General features: G+C 41.8%; 1 protein-coding gene and 1 non-coding gene across 2 annotated transcripts in view; one reads left to right on the top strand and one right to left on the bottom strand.

Moving 5' to 3' along the window:
• Nucleotides 1–14,706, bottom strand: part of PEX14 (peroxisomal biogenesis factor 14) — a 146,284-nt gene extending 131,578 nt beyond the window's left edge. The window contains exon 1 of the mRNA XM_047870730.1: nt 14,613–14,706. Within this exon, the coding sequence (XP_047726686.1) occupies nt 14,613–14,648 (36 nt within the window). The 5' untranslated portion in view covers nt 14,649–14,706. The remainder of the gene's footprint in view (nt 1–14,612) is intronic.
• Nucleotides 1,538–1,639, top strand: LOC125174204 (U6 spliceosomal RNA). Its single transcript, XR_007155329.1, has one exon. It is a non-coding gene; the product is annotated as a U6 spliceosomal RNA (small nuclear RNA).
• Nucleotides 14,707–16,483: the final 1,777 nt, after the last annotated feature.

Raw genomic sequence — 16,483 nt, forward strand, 5'->3', positions numbered from 1 at the left:
TGACCAAAATGAAGGACAAAGGTAAAAAAAAGAAAGATATTTGAAGAAATAATGGCTGAAATTTTTCAAAGTTTGATGAAATTCCCAATCCAAGAAGCTCAACAAACCCTAAGCAAAAAAACACACACGCATGCTAAGGTTCTATACAATGAAATTGCTAAAAACCCTTGGGGCACCTGGATTAAGCATCCTACTTCAGCTCAGGTCATGATCTCATGGTTCATGGGTTCAAACCCCTCGTCAGGCTCTGTGCTGACAGCTCAGAGCCTGGAGCCTGCTTCCGATTTTGTGTCTCCCTCTCTGCCCCTCACCCATTTGTGCTCTCTCTCTCTCTCTCTCAAAAATAAACACTAAAAAACTTTTTTAATAAAATAAAAACCCATGAAAAGGGGGAAATCTTATAAGTAGCCAGAAAAAAAGAGATCACCTACAGATATTAACCAAGATTAAGAATGACCTCAGGTTTCTGATCAGAAGCTACACAAGCCAAATAAAAACTACAATGATGGGGTGCCTGGGTGGCTCCGTCAGTTGAGCATCTGACTCTTGATTTTGGCTCAGGTCATGATCCCAGGGTTGTGGGATCAAGCCCTGTGTCAGGGGTTCTGCACTGAGCATGAAGCCTGCTTAAGATTCTCTCTCTCCCTCTGCCCCTCTGTCCCACTTGTATTCCCTCTCTAAAATAAAAAATAAAGAAATAATTTTTAAAATTAATAATACAAAAAAAAAGAAAAACTACAATGGCCTCATATCTTTAAATTGCCCACAGGTGGGGATGCCTAGGTGGCTCAGCCAGTTAAGAATCCGACTTCAGGGGCGCCTGGGTGGCTCGGTCGGTTGGGCATCCGACTTCGGCTCAGGTCATGATCTCGCGGTCCGTGAGTTCAAGCCCTGCATCGGGCTCTGTGCTGACCGCTCAGAGCCTGGAGCCTGTTTCAGATTCGGTGTCTCCCTCTCTCTCTGCCCCTCCCCTGTTCATGCTCTGTCTCTCTCTGTCTCAAAAATAAATAAATGTTAAATGTTTAAAAAAAAAAAAAAAAGAATCTGACTTCAGCTCAGGTCATGATCTCATGGTTTGTGGGATCAAGCCCCACGTTGAGCTCTGCACTGACAGCTTGGAGCCTGCTTGGTATTCTCTCCCTCCCCCTCTCTCTTTGCCCCTCCCTCCCTCCTTCCCTCCCTCTCTCTCTCTCTCTCTCAAAAACAAATAAACAATTTTTTAAAAAAGAATTTAAAATGCCTACGGGGGGAAAACTGTCAACCTAGAATTCCATATCCAGTGAAATTATCTTTTTTTTTTTTTTTTAAGTTTAAAACTTAACCTGCAGGGGAGCAGGAGAGGCAGAGAGAGGGAGAGAGAGAGAACCCCAAGCAGGCTCTGTGCTGTCAGCATGGAGCCCAAATGGGGGACTCAAACTCACGAACCATGAGATATGACCTGAGCTGAAATCAACAATCAGACGCTTAACGCTTAACTGAGTCACCCAGGTGCCCCATCCAGTAAAAATATCTTTCAAAAATAAATACAAAATAAAATGTGCTCAGTTCAGCAGTGCATACACTAAAATTGAAACAATAGAGATTAGCACGGCCCCTGCCCAGAGATGACATGAAAATTTGGGAAGTGTTCCATGTTTTTTGTAATGTGTAGAATTGTTGAATCACCAAACTGTGCACCTGAAAGACTATACTGCATGTTACCTATACTTGAATTAAAATTTAAAACAATAAAATTTTAAAAATACAAAATAAAAGCTTTTTAACAGGGGGGAAAAAAGCCAAAAGAAATTGTATACCCATACCACAAGAATGCTAAAAGAAATCCCGTAAGCATAAGAAAACCAATACCAGATGAAAACTGGATACACAAAAGAATGACAGAAATGGTAAACATGCTGGTAAATCGCAAAGATATCTTAAATATATTTATTTTATATTATTCATTTCTACTATTTTTTTTAATTTTAAAAAGATAACTTAAAATGCCCTGCAGGGTAGGGGCACCTGGGTGGCTCAGTTGGTTAAGCGTCCGACTTCGGCTCAGGTCACGCTCTCACAGTTCATAAGTTCCAACCCTGAGTCGGGCTCTGTGCTGACAGCTCGGAGCGTGGACTCTGCTTCAGAGTCTGTGTCTCCCTCTCTCCCTGCCCCTCCCCCACTTACGCTCTGTCTCTCTGTCTCTCCAAAGTGCACTGCAGGGTTGATGACACAAGTACAAGTAAAATCTAGGACACTAATAGTATTAACAGACTAACAGACGACAGAAGCATACTGTTGGTACAGTTCTTACGTTCCTTGTGAATTGGTAAATCATTTGAAAGCAAGCTCTGGCAACCTTAAGTAACACATGGTAAACCTCACGCCAATTACTGACCAAAAAAAAAAAAAAAAAAAAAATAGAGATACAGCTAAAGCAATAGTAGAGATCAAATGAAATCCTTAAAAAATAATTCAATCTGGGATGCCTGGCTGTCTCAGTAGGTAAAAGCATGCGACTCTTGATCTCTGGGTTGTGGGTTCGAGCCCCATATCGGGTGTAGGGATTACTCAAAAATAAAATCTTTTAAAAAATGGTTTTTAGGGGCACCTGGGTGGCTCAGTCGGGTAAGCATCCAACTTCGGCTCAGGTCATGATCTCACAGTCTGTGGGTTCAAGCCCCGCATCAGGCTGTGAGCTGCCAGCATTCTGTTCTGCTTCGGATTCTGTGTCTCCCTCTCTCTGACCCTCCCCCGTTCATGCTCTGTCTCTCTCTGTCTCAAAAATAAATAAACATTAAAAAAATATTTTTTTAATGTTTTTTAATTCAATCCAAGACAAGATAACAGGGATAAAAGAACAGGTAAGGCACGCCTGGGTGGCTCAGTCAGTTAAGCATCTGACTTCAGCCTAGGTCATGATCTCAAGATTCGTGAGTTCAAGCCCTGTGTTGGGTTCTGTGCTGACAGCACGGAGCTTGGAGCCTGCTTCAGCTTCTGTGTCTCCCTCTCTCTGCCCCTCCCCCGCTCGCTCTGACTCTCTCTCAAAAAATAAAAAACACTTAAAAACTTTTAAACAAAGAACAGATGGAAAAAATTGTGAGACGGTAGAGTTAAACCCAACCATATTTATATTTACCTCAAGTATAAATGGAACACTCCAAGTAGAAGGCAGAGATGGTCAGACTTTGTGGGGAAAAAGCAAGACCCAGCTGTATGCGGTCTAGGAGAAAACCACTTTTAGCAAAAAGAAACATAGGTGAAAGGCCAAAGGATAGAAGGCACCTCATGCAAACACTAGTCACAAGGAAGCTGCAGGAGCAATAAATCTCAGACAACTTCAAAATAGCAGATATTACCAAACAGAAACAGGGACAGTTCAAAAATAAAGGAGTCACTCAAGAAGACATCATAATCCTGAGTAAGTATGCATACAGTAACGAAGTTTCAAATACACGAAGTAAATCAGACAGAATTAAAAAGCTATAAATAGACAAATCCACAATTAACAGTTGGAGACTTTAATAATCCGCTCTCCTTAATCAAAAAGTCCGTAAGGGTTCAGGAGGCCTAAATAACACTATCAACCAACTTGGCCTAATTAACATTAGTAGAATGCTCCATCCAACAACTACAGAATATTCACTATTTTCAAGTTCACAAGGAAAATTCGCCAAGACAGACCATAAAACAAATCTCAAATTTAAAAGAGTTGAAATCATACAGAGTATGCTCTCTGACCATGAGATTAAACTAGAAATCAATAATAGAAAAAAAACCTGGAAAAAATCCCAAATGTTTGGAAATTAAACAGGCTTCGAAATAATCTACGGGAGAAAGAAGAAATCACGGGGGAAGTAAGAAAATATTCTGAATATTCTGAACTGTACAAAAATGAAACCACAACATAATCTAAATTTGTGGAATGCAACTAAAGCAGTGTTGGGAAGGAAATCTAATGTTTTTAGTAGTGTACTAACTTTAGAAAATGTGCTAGAAAAATAAGAGCAAATGAAACCCAAAATAGAAGGAAAGAAACAGGGGCACCCGGGAGGCTCAGTTGGTTAAGCATGGGACTCGTGATTTCAGCTCAGGTCATGATCCCAGGGTCATGGGAATGAGCCCCACTTGGGCTCCATGCTGGGCGTGGAGACTGCTTAGGATTCTCTCTCCCCCTCTCTCTGCCTCTCACCCCTGTGCGCAAGCTCTCTCTCTCAAAAATAAACGTAAAAAAAAAAAAAAAAGATTCTCTCTCTCTGCTCCTCCCCTACTCTCATGCGTGCATGCGCTCTCTCTAAAATAAATATATGAATAAATAAATAAATAAATAGATAGATAGATAGATAGATAAAATTACAGTCAATGAAATATGAGCTGGGTTCTTTGGAAGAATATTAAGATTGATAGCCTTTATCTAAACCAATCAATAAAAAATACAGAAGACACTAATTTACAGTATTATAAATGAAATCAGGAAAAGCACTGCATATCTATAGATATTTAAAAGACAATAAGGGAGGGTGCCTGGCTGGCTCAGTCAGTTGAGCCCCAGCCCTTGATTTTTGGCTCAGGTCATGATCTCACAGTCTTTGAGATCAAGCCCCACGTGGGGCTCTGTGCCGACAGTGTAAAGCCTGCTTGAGATTCTCTCTCGTGCTCTCTCTGCCCCTGCCTCTGCTCACATGTGCACTCACGCTCGCTCTCTCAAAATAAACTTTAAAAAAGAATAAATGTATACCATAATTTAAAATATTTAATTAAAAAGAAATTACATATGTAATGAAAATTAAAAAAGAAAATTGTACGCCCAGGTGGCTTCACCGGTGAATTCTCTTAAACATTTAAGGAAAAATAATGCCAATCTTATATGAACTATTTCAGAAAATAGAAAAAAAGGTAAAATTCTCCAACTTGTTCTAGGAAGCCAATATGACCTTGATACCAAAACTAGACAAAGATTTCACAGACACACACAAAAGAAAACTATAAATCAATATCTCTCTTAAATATAAATGAAGAAACCCTTAAGAAAATACTGACAAACCTGGGAATGCAAGCTGGTGCAGCCACTCTGGGAAACAGTATGGAGGTTCCTCAAAAAATTAAAAATCAAACTACCCTACGACCCAGCAATTGCACTACTAGGTATTTATCCAAGGGATACAGGTGTGCTCTTTCAAAGGGGCACATGCACCCCCATGTTTATAGCAGTGCTGTCGACAATAGCCAAAGGATGGAAAGAGCCCAAATGTCCATCGATGGATGAATGGGTAAAGAAGATGTGGTACAGATACACAATGGAGTACTACTTGGCAATCAAAAAGAATGACATCTTGCCATTTGCAGCTATGTGGATGGAACTGGAGGGTATTATGCTAAGTGAAATTAGCCAGTCAGAGAAAGACAAAAATCCTAGGACTTCACTCATATGAGGACTTTAAGAGACAAAACAGATGAACATAAGGGAAGGGAAACAAAAGTAATATAGAAACAGGGAGGGGGCAAAGCATAAGAGATTCATAAATATGGCAAACAAACAGAGGGTTACTGGAGGGGGTGTGGGCTAAATGGGTCAGGGGCACTAAGGAATCTACTCCTGAAATCATTGTTGCACTATATCCTAACTAATTTGGATGTAAATTTTAAAAAAGAAAATTAAAAAAAGAAAGAAAACACTGACAAACCAAATCCAGTAATATACAGAAAGGATAATACATCATAACCAAGTGGAATTTATCCAATAAATAGAAAATTAATTTAACATTTGAAAAATCAACCAACATGAATTACCATATTAATAAAAAAACAATAGGATCAACAGATAGCAAAAAGAATACTTGGTAACAGTCAAAACACATAATTTTTTCAAAAACACTCAACAAATTAAATATAAAAGTTGAATCTCCTCCACTTGGGAAAGAGCACCTTCAAATAAAACTTATAGCTTGGGGCGCCTGGCTGGTTCAGTTGGTTAAGTGTCTGACTCTTGATTCCCACTCAAGTCATGAGTGGGATCGAGCCCTGAATGGAGGCTCTGCACTGACAGAGGAGAATCGGCTTGGGATTCTCTTTCTCCCTCTCTCTGCCCCTCCCCTGCTTGCGCTTTCTCTCTCAAAATAAATAAATAAACTTTAAAAAAGAAAAGAAGTTAAAAAAAAACTTATACTTCATATCACATTTAAATGTGAAGACTGAATATATTTTCCCCTAAGATCAAGAATAAAGCAAGAATGTCTATTCTCAATATTCCTCTCAACATTGTATAAGAACTCCTAGAGAGCATGTAAATTGAAAAGCAATATGTAAAGCTGTCTTCATTTGCAGATGACAGGATCATCTACAGATGTGAGAAATCACACAGAATCTACCAAAAAGCTACTGGAATTATGAGTGTAACAAGTTGCAGATAGGAGACCAACATACAAACTCAATTTTACATTTAATTTCTTTTTTATTAATTATTTATTATATTTATTTATTATTATTAATTATTAATTATTTTATTAATTATTTATTTTTTAATCCCCATCACCTATTTCACCCATCCTGCCACCCACCTCCATTCTGGTAACCTCCAGTTTGTTCTCTACAGTTAAGAGTCTGTTTCTTGGTTTGTCTTTTTTCCTTTCCTTATTTCTTAAATTCCACACATGAGTAAAATCATATGGTATTTGTCTTTCTCTGATTTATTTCACTAGGCATTAGACCCTCTAGCTCTATCTATGCTGTTGCAAATGGCAAGATTTCATTTCTTTTTATGGCTGAATAATATTCCATTGTGTGTGTGTGTGTGTGTGCACGTGTGTGTGTGTATACATATCTCACGTCTTCTTTATCCATTAATCTCTTGATGGACACTTGGGCTGCTTCCATATCTTGGCTACTATAAATAATACTGCAATTTTATTCTATTTCTATATACTAGCATTCAACAATTAAAAGTGAAAAAATTTTTTAATGTTTTTATTTATTTTCTTTTTTTTTTTGAGAGAAAGAGAGCATGAGAGGGGCAAAGAGAGAAAAAGAGAGAATCTCAAGCAGACTCCATGCTGTCAGTGCAGAGCCCGATGCAGGAGTCAATCTCACAAACCATAAGATCATGACCTGAACCAAAATCAAGAGTCGGATGCTTAACCAACTGAGCCACCCAGAAATTGGCATGAAGCCACCCATGACTTCAGCTCAGGTCATGATCTCACAGCTCATGGGTTCAAGCCCCACGTCAGGCTCTGTGCTAACGGCTCAGAGCCTGCAGCCTGCTTCAGATTCTGTCTCCCATTTGCGCTCTGTCTCTCTTTCCCAAATATAACATTGAAAAGTGAAATTTTTTAATGAAATCCATACATAGCATGCCAAAATATGAAATATTCAGAGAATTTTTTTTAAATGTGTATATGACCTACAGACTGAAAACTACAAAACACTGACAGCAAATAAGACGACCTAAATGGAGATACATACCATGTTAATGAATTAGAAGATCAATGTTGCCAAGATATCAACTCTCCCCCAAACTGATCTATAGATTCCACACAATCTCAATAAAAATCCCAAGAACCTTTTTTATAAGAACTGATAAACTGATTCTAAAATTTATATGGAAACGCAATGGACCAAAGCTAAAACAATTCTGAAAAACAATAAAGTCAAAAGCTTTACACTACCTGATTTTAAGATTTACTATAAAGCTACAGCAATCAAGACAGTATTTCATTTACATTAGGCTAGACACAGAGATAAATGAAACAAAACAGAGCCCAGAAACTGACCTACGTATCTACAGTCCTTTAATTTTTACAAAGGTGGCAAGGTAATTCAATGGAGAAAGGGTAATCTGTTCAACAAATGATACCAGAACAATGAACCCCAGCCTCTACCAATAAGCACAAGAAAAGATGCTTAATGTTGTTAGTCATCACAGAAACGCAAGTTAAAACCACCAGGAAACACCACTACAAACTCACTAGAGTGGCTAAAATTAAAGACAGACGATACCAAGTGTTGGTATGGATATAGGACAACTGGAATACTCACATACTGCTGGTGACAACAAAAAATAGTACAACTTGCAAAAACCCTTAGGCAGTTTATTATAAGGCTAAACATATACTTACCATGTGACCCAGAAATTCCACTCACAAGTATTTATGAAAGAAAGAAAGAAAGAAAGAAAGAAGAAAAGAAAACCTATCTCTCCACAATACATGAGTATTTACAGTAGCCCCAAACTAGAACCCATCAGTGGGGAAACAGACTCTAAGGTGACTCCCATGATCCCCACCTCCTTGTACTCATGCCCTTGTGTGGTCCCCTGGAATATGGGCAGGACCTGTGACTTGCTTCTGGCAAAGAGGGTAGGGCAACAGTGACAGGATGCATGTAATTACACGTATGTGGTTACATTATGTAAGACTGTAGTGTCCATTTTCCTAAGACACTCTCTTCCTTACTGGCTTTGAGGAAGCCAAGTGACCACGTTAGGAAGACCCCTGAGGCAAAAAACAGAGGGTGCCATTTTGTTATTGGCATTCAACCAGGGACCTGCAGGCCATAAGGAACTAAATGCTGCCAACAGCCACATGGGCTAGGAAGCAGATCCTTCCCCAGACAAGACCCAGATGAGGTCACAGCCCCAGCAGACATCTTGATTTTTCGCCTTGTGAAACTCAGCTAAACTGTGTCCTGATTCACAGAAACTGAAACAATACATGAGTGCTCTTTTTGATAATTTGTGTAAATTTGCTGTAATACTGTTATGCAGCAATAGGTCATTAATAGAATCCAAATATCCATAAACTGGTGAACAGATCAACAAATTGTGGTATATCTATACAATAGTACACACTACTAAAAATTAATGAATTACTGATACAATAGAAGTCCCACAAACATCACTCTGAGCAAAAGAAGTGAGACACAAAAGAATACATAAATTTTGAATTCATTCACAGGTAATTCTAGAAAAGACAAATATAATCGATGGTGATAGAAAGGAGTTCCGAATCCCTGAAGCCAAAAGCTAGGATTTACTGGGAAGCAGCAAAAGGAACATTTAGGAATACCAGAACTGTTTTGATCTTGATTGCAGTGGTAGTTACATAGGTATAATATTTGTCAAAACTCATTAAACTGACCACAACACACCTATTAGAATTCCACAGTAAAGTTTTTGGCCACAAGGACTTTGTCACTCAATAAGCTATTAAGCGAATCTACAGATTTTGAATCAGGATAGAGGCAACCTCTGAGGGTGGGACAGTGACAGGAGGGTTACCGGGGCGACAGCTTCTGAGGTCCTGGTAATGTTTGATTTCTTAATGCAAGTACTGGTTACACAAGTGTGTTCACTCTGAAAATTCTCCAAGTTAGGCACATAATTTGTGTGCTTTCTGGGTCTATGCTCAACTTCAGTTAAAAAATAAAAGAAAGAAAAGATGGGGCGCCTTGGTGGCTCAGTTGGTTGAGCATCCGACTTTGGCTCAGGTCATGATCTCACAGTTCTGAGTTCGAGCCCTGCATTGGGCTCTGTGCTGACAGCTCAGAGCCTGGAGGCTGCTTCAGATTCTGTGTCTCCCTCTCTCTCTGCCCCTTCCCCACTCATGCTCTGTCTCTGTCTCTCAAAAATAAATAAATGTTAAAAAAAAGAGAAAGAAAGAAAGAAAGAAAGAAAGAAAGAAAGAAAGAAAAAGAGGGGCACCTGAGTAGTTGGTTAAGCATCCAACTCTTGATTTCAGCTCAAGTCATGATCTCACAGTCATGAAATTGAGCCCTGCATGCTGAGCATAGAGCCTGCTTGGGATTCTCTCTCTCTCCTTCTCTCTCTGCCCCCCCCCCCACTTTCTTTCTTGTCTCTCTCTCTCTCTCAAGATAAATATTTAAAAAATAAAGAAAAGAAAAAGAAAAACTTTAAAGACTAGGGAGTTATTCTAGACTAAAGCATACTAAAGAGACAATGCAATCCCTATTTCTTGATTGGATCTGGATTTTTCTTAATTGGGGGAATTTGAACGTGGACTATATTATTAAATAATGATTTTTTAAACATTTATTTTTGAGAGAGAGAACATGAGTGGGGGGTGCACAGAAAGAGGAGGTGACAAAGGATCCGTGCTGACAGCAGAGAGCCCGATACAGAACTTGAACCTACGAACCATGAGATATTGACCTGAGCCAAAGTTACACACTTAACCAACTGAACCATCAAGGCACCTCAATAATGATTTTTTTTTTTAAACGTGGGCTCTATGCTAGGCATAGGGCTTGAATTCACAACCCTGAGATCAAGACCTGAGATGAGATCAAGAGTGAGATGTTCAACTGACTGAGCCACCCAGGCACCCCTTAAATAATGATATTTTATCAATACTAAATTTCTTGTGTGATAATGGTATTATGTTACATGTGATATGGTATAACGAGAATAACCTTACTCTTAAGACAAGGTGAAGTATTTTAGGATGGAATACTGTAATTCTGTAACTCATTCTCAAATCCTTAAATATATATTTATATATATAAAGAGACAGAGATGAAGCAAATTCAGCAAAATGTAAACAGTATATCTTGAAGTTTTTATGGGAGTTTTACAGGAGTTCTCTGTATTATTCTTTCAACATTTCTACAGGTTGGAAATTTTTCAAAATACCAAAAACTTGAGGGGAAAAATATCTCATTTGAACTACTGTTATCCAAGAGTTCAGCAGACTTCCAGAGCGCCTGGGTGGCTCAGTCAGTTGAGCAGCTGGCTTCAGCTTGGGTCACGATCTCACAGTTTGTAAGTTCAAGCCTCACATCGGGCTCTGTGCTGTCAGCGCGGAGCCTGCTTTGGATCCTCTGTCTCCCTCTCTGCCCCTCTCCCACTCACACTCTCTCAAAAATAAATAAACATTAAAAAAAAAAAAAAGAGTTCAGCACACTGCCAAAACTGCACATAAAGACTCAGGAGAAGGAAACTAACACTCACTGAGCACTTACTATGCACCAAATACTTTTTTTATATCTGTGATTCCAGTCAACCCTCAGAGCAACCCTTTAGGGTAATTACTACTTTACAGAGGAGAAAGCAGGCTCAGGGAGGTGGAGTGGTGAGTCCAATAGCGAGTCAGCGCTGAAGTTCAAAGACTGTCAGGATACAAGGCCATGCTCTCGCACTCCTTAACATCTTTGCTGTGTTCTTCTCCCTCCCCTGCTTCTGTGTTTTCTCAATCTCAAATGTACTGTATCCGGGGAATTTCAACAGATTTGAAATCCATGTTCTGCAATATATTCAATATTCAATAACCACTAAACACCCAGAATGAACCATGCTTCTGCACTTCACTGAAGACAGCTGATGGAGAAACAGAAATAAGGATAACAGCTCCCATTTCTATGGGCCATATCAGGTACAGACTAGAAGGGCCTCTCATAAGAGATCAACCATGCAACCCAGGGTAACATGGGGAAAATATGAGGATTTGAAGCAATAAATGTAATTTCTTTTTTTTTTTTTAATGTTTATTTAGTTTTGAGACAGACACAGACAGAGTATGAACAGGGGAGGGTCAGAGAGAGAGGGAGACACAGAATCCGAAGCAGGCTCCACGCTCTGAGCTGTCAGCACACAGCCCGTCGTGGGGCTTGAACTTAAGGACCGTGAGATCATGACCTGAGCCAAAGTCGGCCGCTTAACCGACTGAGCCACCCAGGCGCCCCAGCAATAAATGTAATTTCTAACTCAGACTGAAGAAAGACTAAGAAGACTGCCATTATGAAAAAAATCAAGCATGTCACTAGCATCTAAAAGTCACAAGGACAGCTAGGATAAACGCCAGCATTCAGGGTATTCAAATATGAAAGAAGTTACTCCAGAACAAATAAAAGAACAACTTGAGTGGACTGCTAGGCAACATGTGAAAGATCATACCCTCCAAAAAGATGATAATAGGACTGGAAAAAAGATTTCTCGTTCGTGAGTGAAAATCCAGAGTTTATGAATGCAGTAATAATAACAACACTATGTCAGGCACTGCTCTAGAATAAGTCATTTTAGGCACACCTGGGTGGCCCAATTGGTTGAGCATCAACTTCGGCTCAGGTAATGATCTCACGGTTCGTGAGCTGGAGCCCCGTGTAGGGCTCTGTGCTGACAGCTCAGAGCCTGAAGCCTGCTTCCGATTCTGTCTCTCTCTCTCTCTCTCTCTCTCTCTCTCTCAAAAATAAAACATTAAAAAAAATTAAAGTAAGTTATTTTATTGGGGTGCCTGGTGGCTTAGTCAGTTAAGCATCCAATTTCATTCAGCTCAGTCATGATCTCATGGTTCGTGAGTTCAAGCCCCACATCGGGCTCTGCACACAGTGCAGAGCCTGCTTGGGATTCTCTCTCTCCCTCTCTCTGCCCCTCCCCCACTTGGGCTTTCTCTCTCTCTCTCTCTCTCTCTCAAAAAAAAAAAAAAAAAAAAAAAAAAGTTCAGTCACTTGTCCAAGATCACACAGCTATGAGTAGTGGGGCTAGGCTTCTAAGCCAACAAGGATGGCTTTGGAGCCCATGCCACTGCTCGACACCGCCTCTCAAAGAAGGGGGTTGGCTACCACCCTGTATCTTCCAAAACGAGAAGCTGAAGCCACAAAGCCAACCAACAAACTTTCTATGAAACAAATACTGATTCGGCCCCACAGACGTGTGTTCTTTCTTACAGACCAGGTTTGGAGGAACTATCCACATTGTTCTTTAAATTCCACTCTGCTTTGACAGCAGCAACGGGAAACTAAGTTGATCAGGACTTGAAAATGAAATGACAAGCAACCGCTAGAAGTTGGTCCACTTAAAAAGTGTGCATTTGCGGCTTATTGTTAGACAACGACAGAATTTGGCATGGAGTTAAAATTTTCCCCTGACTGCCAGCGTGTTCTGATGCAATCCCGTCTCTACCAGCTTTGGAAAGGAGGGCAAAGGATACGCAGAGCTGAAAACCCAACAAGTATGGCCAAACTCCCTCAGAGGACCTTAGATCCCTTCCACATGTACAGAAAGGGCAATTTCCAGAACCAAAGGAATCCTTGGGCACTACAATGGCTCCAAGAGGCAAGCTTTTTAGTAACTTTAACAGCACTGGCAAATTAAAAGTCCTAGAAGAATCAGGAAATGAAGACACACACACACACACACACACACACACACACACACACACACACACACACACCAGGCTGTGGGCATCCCTAACATGTAACCGTTCAGAAAAGCCCAGATTTTGAGGAGCTTCAGCATTTCAGGAAGCTAAGCGAGATAAGTCAAGAAAGAAGGGCCCCTCCTCCCAGACACTCCCACACTCCAGAATTTCTGACGGTGAGAAAGGCCAGAATCAGCCCGAGTTATTTCCCGTATTTTACAATCCAGACTTCATCTTTCTGAATCATTCGCTCTGCTAACAGAAGCTGATCTGGGGAACACACAACTCCTCTAAATGCAATTCCTGTACTAGACCTATCCTGAAGAATAAAACAGTAAGAAACGTCAAGTAGTGTTCTTGTGCCTAGGAAGGAAGTGAAATGCCGCTAGGCTATGAAAAGTCTACAGGTGTTTCAAGGAGGTGAGCGATGAAGTCCACATTGAAACCATTTTCTTCTTCCTTGGTCTAATCCTAAGTAACTGTAAGCATGTGTGGCTAACCGGTGGAGTCACACACATCTGGGTTTAAATGCAGCCCCCATCAGGCACGTGATCTGGGGTATGTTACAGACCTCTAGAATCCACTTCTGTTGAAATGGCGGTTAATAGCCAGTATTTCATAAAGGTCGTAATGAGCATTACACAAGATAATAAACGTTAATTTGTCCCCAGCATGATAGCACACCCTCAGTAAATGCAAGGTACCGCTGACCCCTGTCCTCCCCACCCCAGCCCACCCACCTTTGGATTTCAAACCCATTCATAGGCCTTATCATCCACTGCTTCCTGACAGCACGAACACTGGTCCCCAAGGTCCCCTTAATGGAGTGTGATCTGGCTGAAACTGCGGCTGAAAAGCTAAAAGGGGGCCCTTTGGCCGAGGAAACCAAACTCTGGGAAGCAAAAACGGATCCTCAGCAAAAGCTTGGTGGCGTCTGTTGTTTACAGTGAGTGCCCTTCCTACCAACGTACTGAGAGAGTCCCAGTACATTTCTGATCCTCCACTGGCAGGGAACGCGCAAAGGTGACGAAGAGGCTGGCAGCGGGGCCACCTCGCGAGGCTGAGGCTGTGGGAGTGGGAATCCTGATGGAGTCAGGGCCCTCCTGGGAGGGGACAACCGAGAACGATGGAGCCTCTCACCCCTCTCTCTCCTCAAGCAGGGGCCCTCGCAGCTCAAGGCTGGAGGCTTCTCAAGGGTCCCGCCACCGTCCCGGCCAAGCGCAAGTGGGACCCGAGGGGTCAGCAGGAGGGAAGCGGGGGCCCGCGGGCGCCCCCGAGCCTCGGCTTGGGAATGTGGTCTGAGAGGGGTCACCGGGGGAGGGGCCGGGCGGCGAGGACCTGGGGAGGGGCGGGGCCCGGGAGGGGGCAAGAGGTCGGGGCCCCCGGCTGGGGAGGCTCAAGGCCCCCGCCCGACGCCCAGCCGCACGCCGAGCGCCCCCTCCAGCCGCGGTCCCCGCCACTACGGCGGGGCAGTCCCACTCCCCTTACCTGGCTCGGCTGCTCTGCCTGCTCCGAGGACGCCATCTTTCTGAGGCCTGACTAATCTATCGCCGCTGGGCGAGGCGTCTCCCAAGCGCCCTCGCGCTCGCTCACCCAGACCAAAGTAGCCGGAACGGAACCTGTCGATGGGGGCCGGGGGCGGGGGGCACGCGAGGAGGAAGGGGAACTCCTACGTCCGGGTCACCTCACACAATTGCCATTAGGTCTCTGCTGCCCAGGAAGTTCTTAAGTCCGTCTTTTTTGCATTTTTATTATTCTCATTGAATTAAATCTCTGACCATCCCCACAGTGCCTTGGGCACAGGCAGGGACTCGCTAAATCTTTAATAAATGAATGAATGGGAAGAACCTTGGAAATTAATTAATTAATGTTCAATACCATTTGTTGAGTGCCTACTATTTGCCAGGCACTTTGGTAGCTGCTAGTAATAAGAAGATCCAAGACTCAATTCCTGCTCCTAATTCAGGCCACACACACACACACACACACACACACACACACACACACTCAATTACAGCATCTTACGGATAGGAGTCTGATAACAGTTTGCAGATTAGGAAGACACAGAACGGAGCTTTTTGGAGAGAAGAGACTTCTACATTCTTACTTGATAGTAGTTGAGTAGATTTTAAGCTAAATGTAAAATTATATGTAAAAATTGCATATATTAGAACTATCGGTCAGTTCATATTGCAGTTGTGTTTTGACTGATGATGAGTACTTAAAAGGGTTGCCTCAACAATTCCTCTTACCAAACAGTTTTAAATGCCTACCCTTTATAGGGGCGCCTGGGTGGCGCAGTCGGTTAAGCGTCCGACTTCAGCCAGGTCACGATCTCGTGGTCTGTGAGTTCGAGCCCCGCGTCAGGCTCTGGGCTGATGGCTCAGATCCTGGATCCTGTTTCTGATTCTGTGTCTCCCTCTCTCTCTGCCCCTCCCCCGTTCATGCTCTGTCTCTCTCTGTCCCAAAAATAAATAAAAACGTTGAAAAAAAATAAAAAAAAAAAGCCTACCCTTTTCTAATGAAACAATATCTTATTTTCTTATAAACAACATATGAACGAGACTCTGGATGAATATGAGCTATTTCTTATGTACGTAAAATGCCTCCCCCCTGCCCCCACTTCAAGCAAAGAACCTTTTAAAATTTTTTATTATTTTACTGGTAAACGTTTTTTAGAGGGAAGAAAGTAGCAGTGTTAGAACAAGGATGAATTTATTGCCAAGCAGCATCTGGACAATCTCAAACAGTGATGTGGTTCGCATTTTCCCTTTCCTGTCTGATTTGAGATCTTAATGTTTAATCTAGTTATGTAAGCAATTCGTTCCGAGATCCCAATTTGCACAGCTGAAGCCGGGAATCAAACTGGTGGAAATGTGCGAGTATCTTATTCTTTCAGCAGGACTGAAAACTACACTCATCAATGTTTTAAATTGCCTGAGGGTTGGGACATCTTACAGATCTTTTCAGTTTGGAAAGGAAAACAAATGAACACAGTAGAATGTCACTGTTTCATTTGAGTGTTAACGTTATGCATCTATATATGTAATTAAGAGTGCTCTAACAATCCAAGGAATATATATGCGTGTCTTTCATAACGCAAAATAAATCCATATTGACCTCATTTTGATCTCGCCACTGAACTCGTAAATATAAGCTAGAAAAACACTCCTCTAGGCCGAATTGAGTGACGTAACGAAGTTAGCTTCGATCCCAGAGACTACAGCTCCCGGCATGCCCCCGGAGCCACACGGGATTAGCGGCAACTAAGACTACACTTCCCGGCGTACCTTGGTCCCATGCGTGATTTGCCGCAGAAAGAACTACATCTCCCGGCAAGCCGCGGGCGGGGGGGTGGC

Source organism: Prionailurus viverrinus, chromosome C1 (assembly GCF_022837055.1).
Source record: "Prionailurus viverrinus isolate Anna chromosome C1, UM_Priviv_1.0, whole genome shotgun sequence".
Lineage (NCBI taxonomy): Eukaryota > Metazoa > Chordata > Mammalia > Carnivora > Felidae > Prionailurus > Prionailurus viverrinus.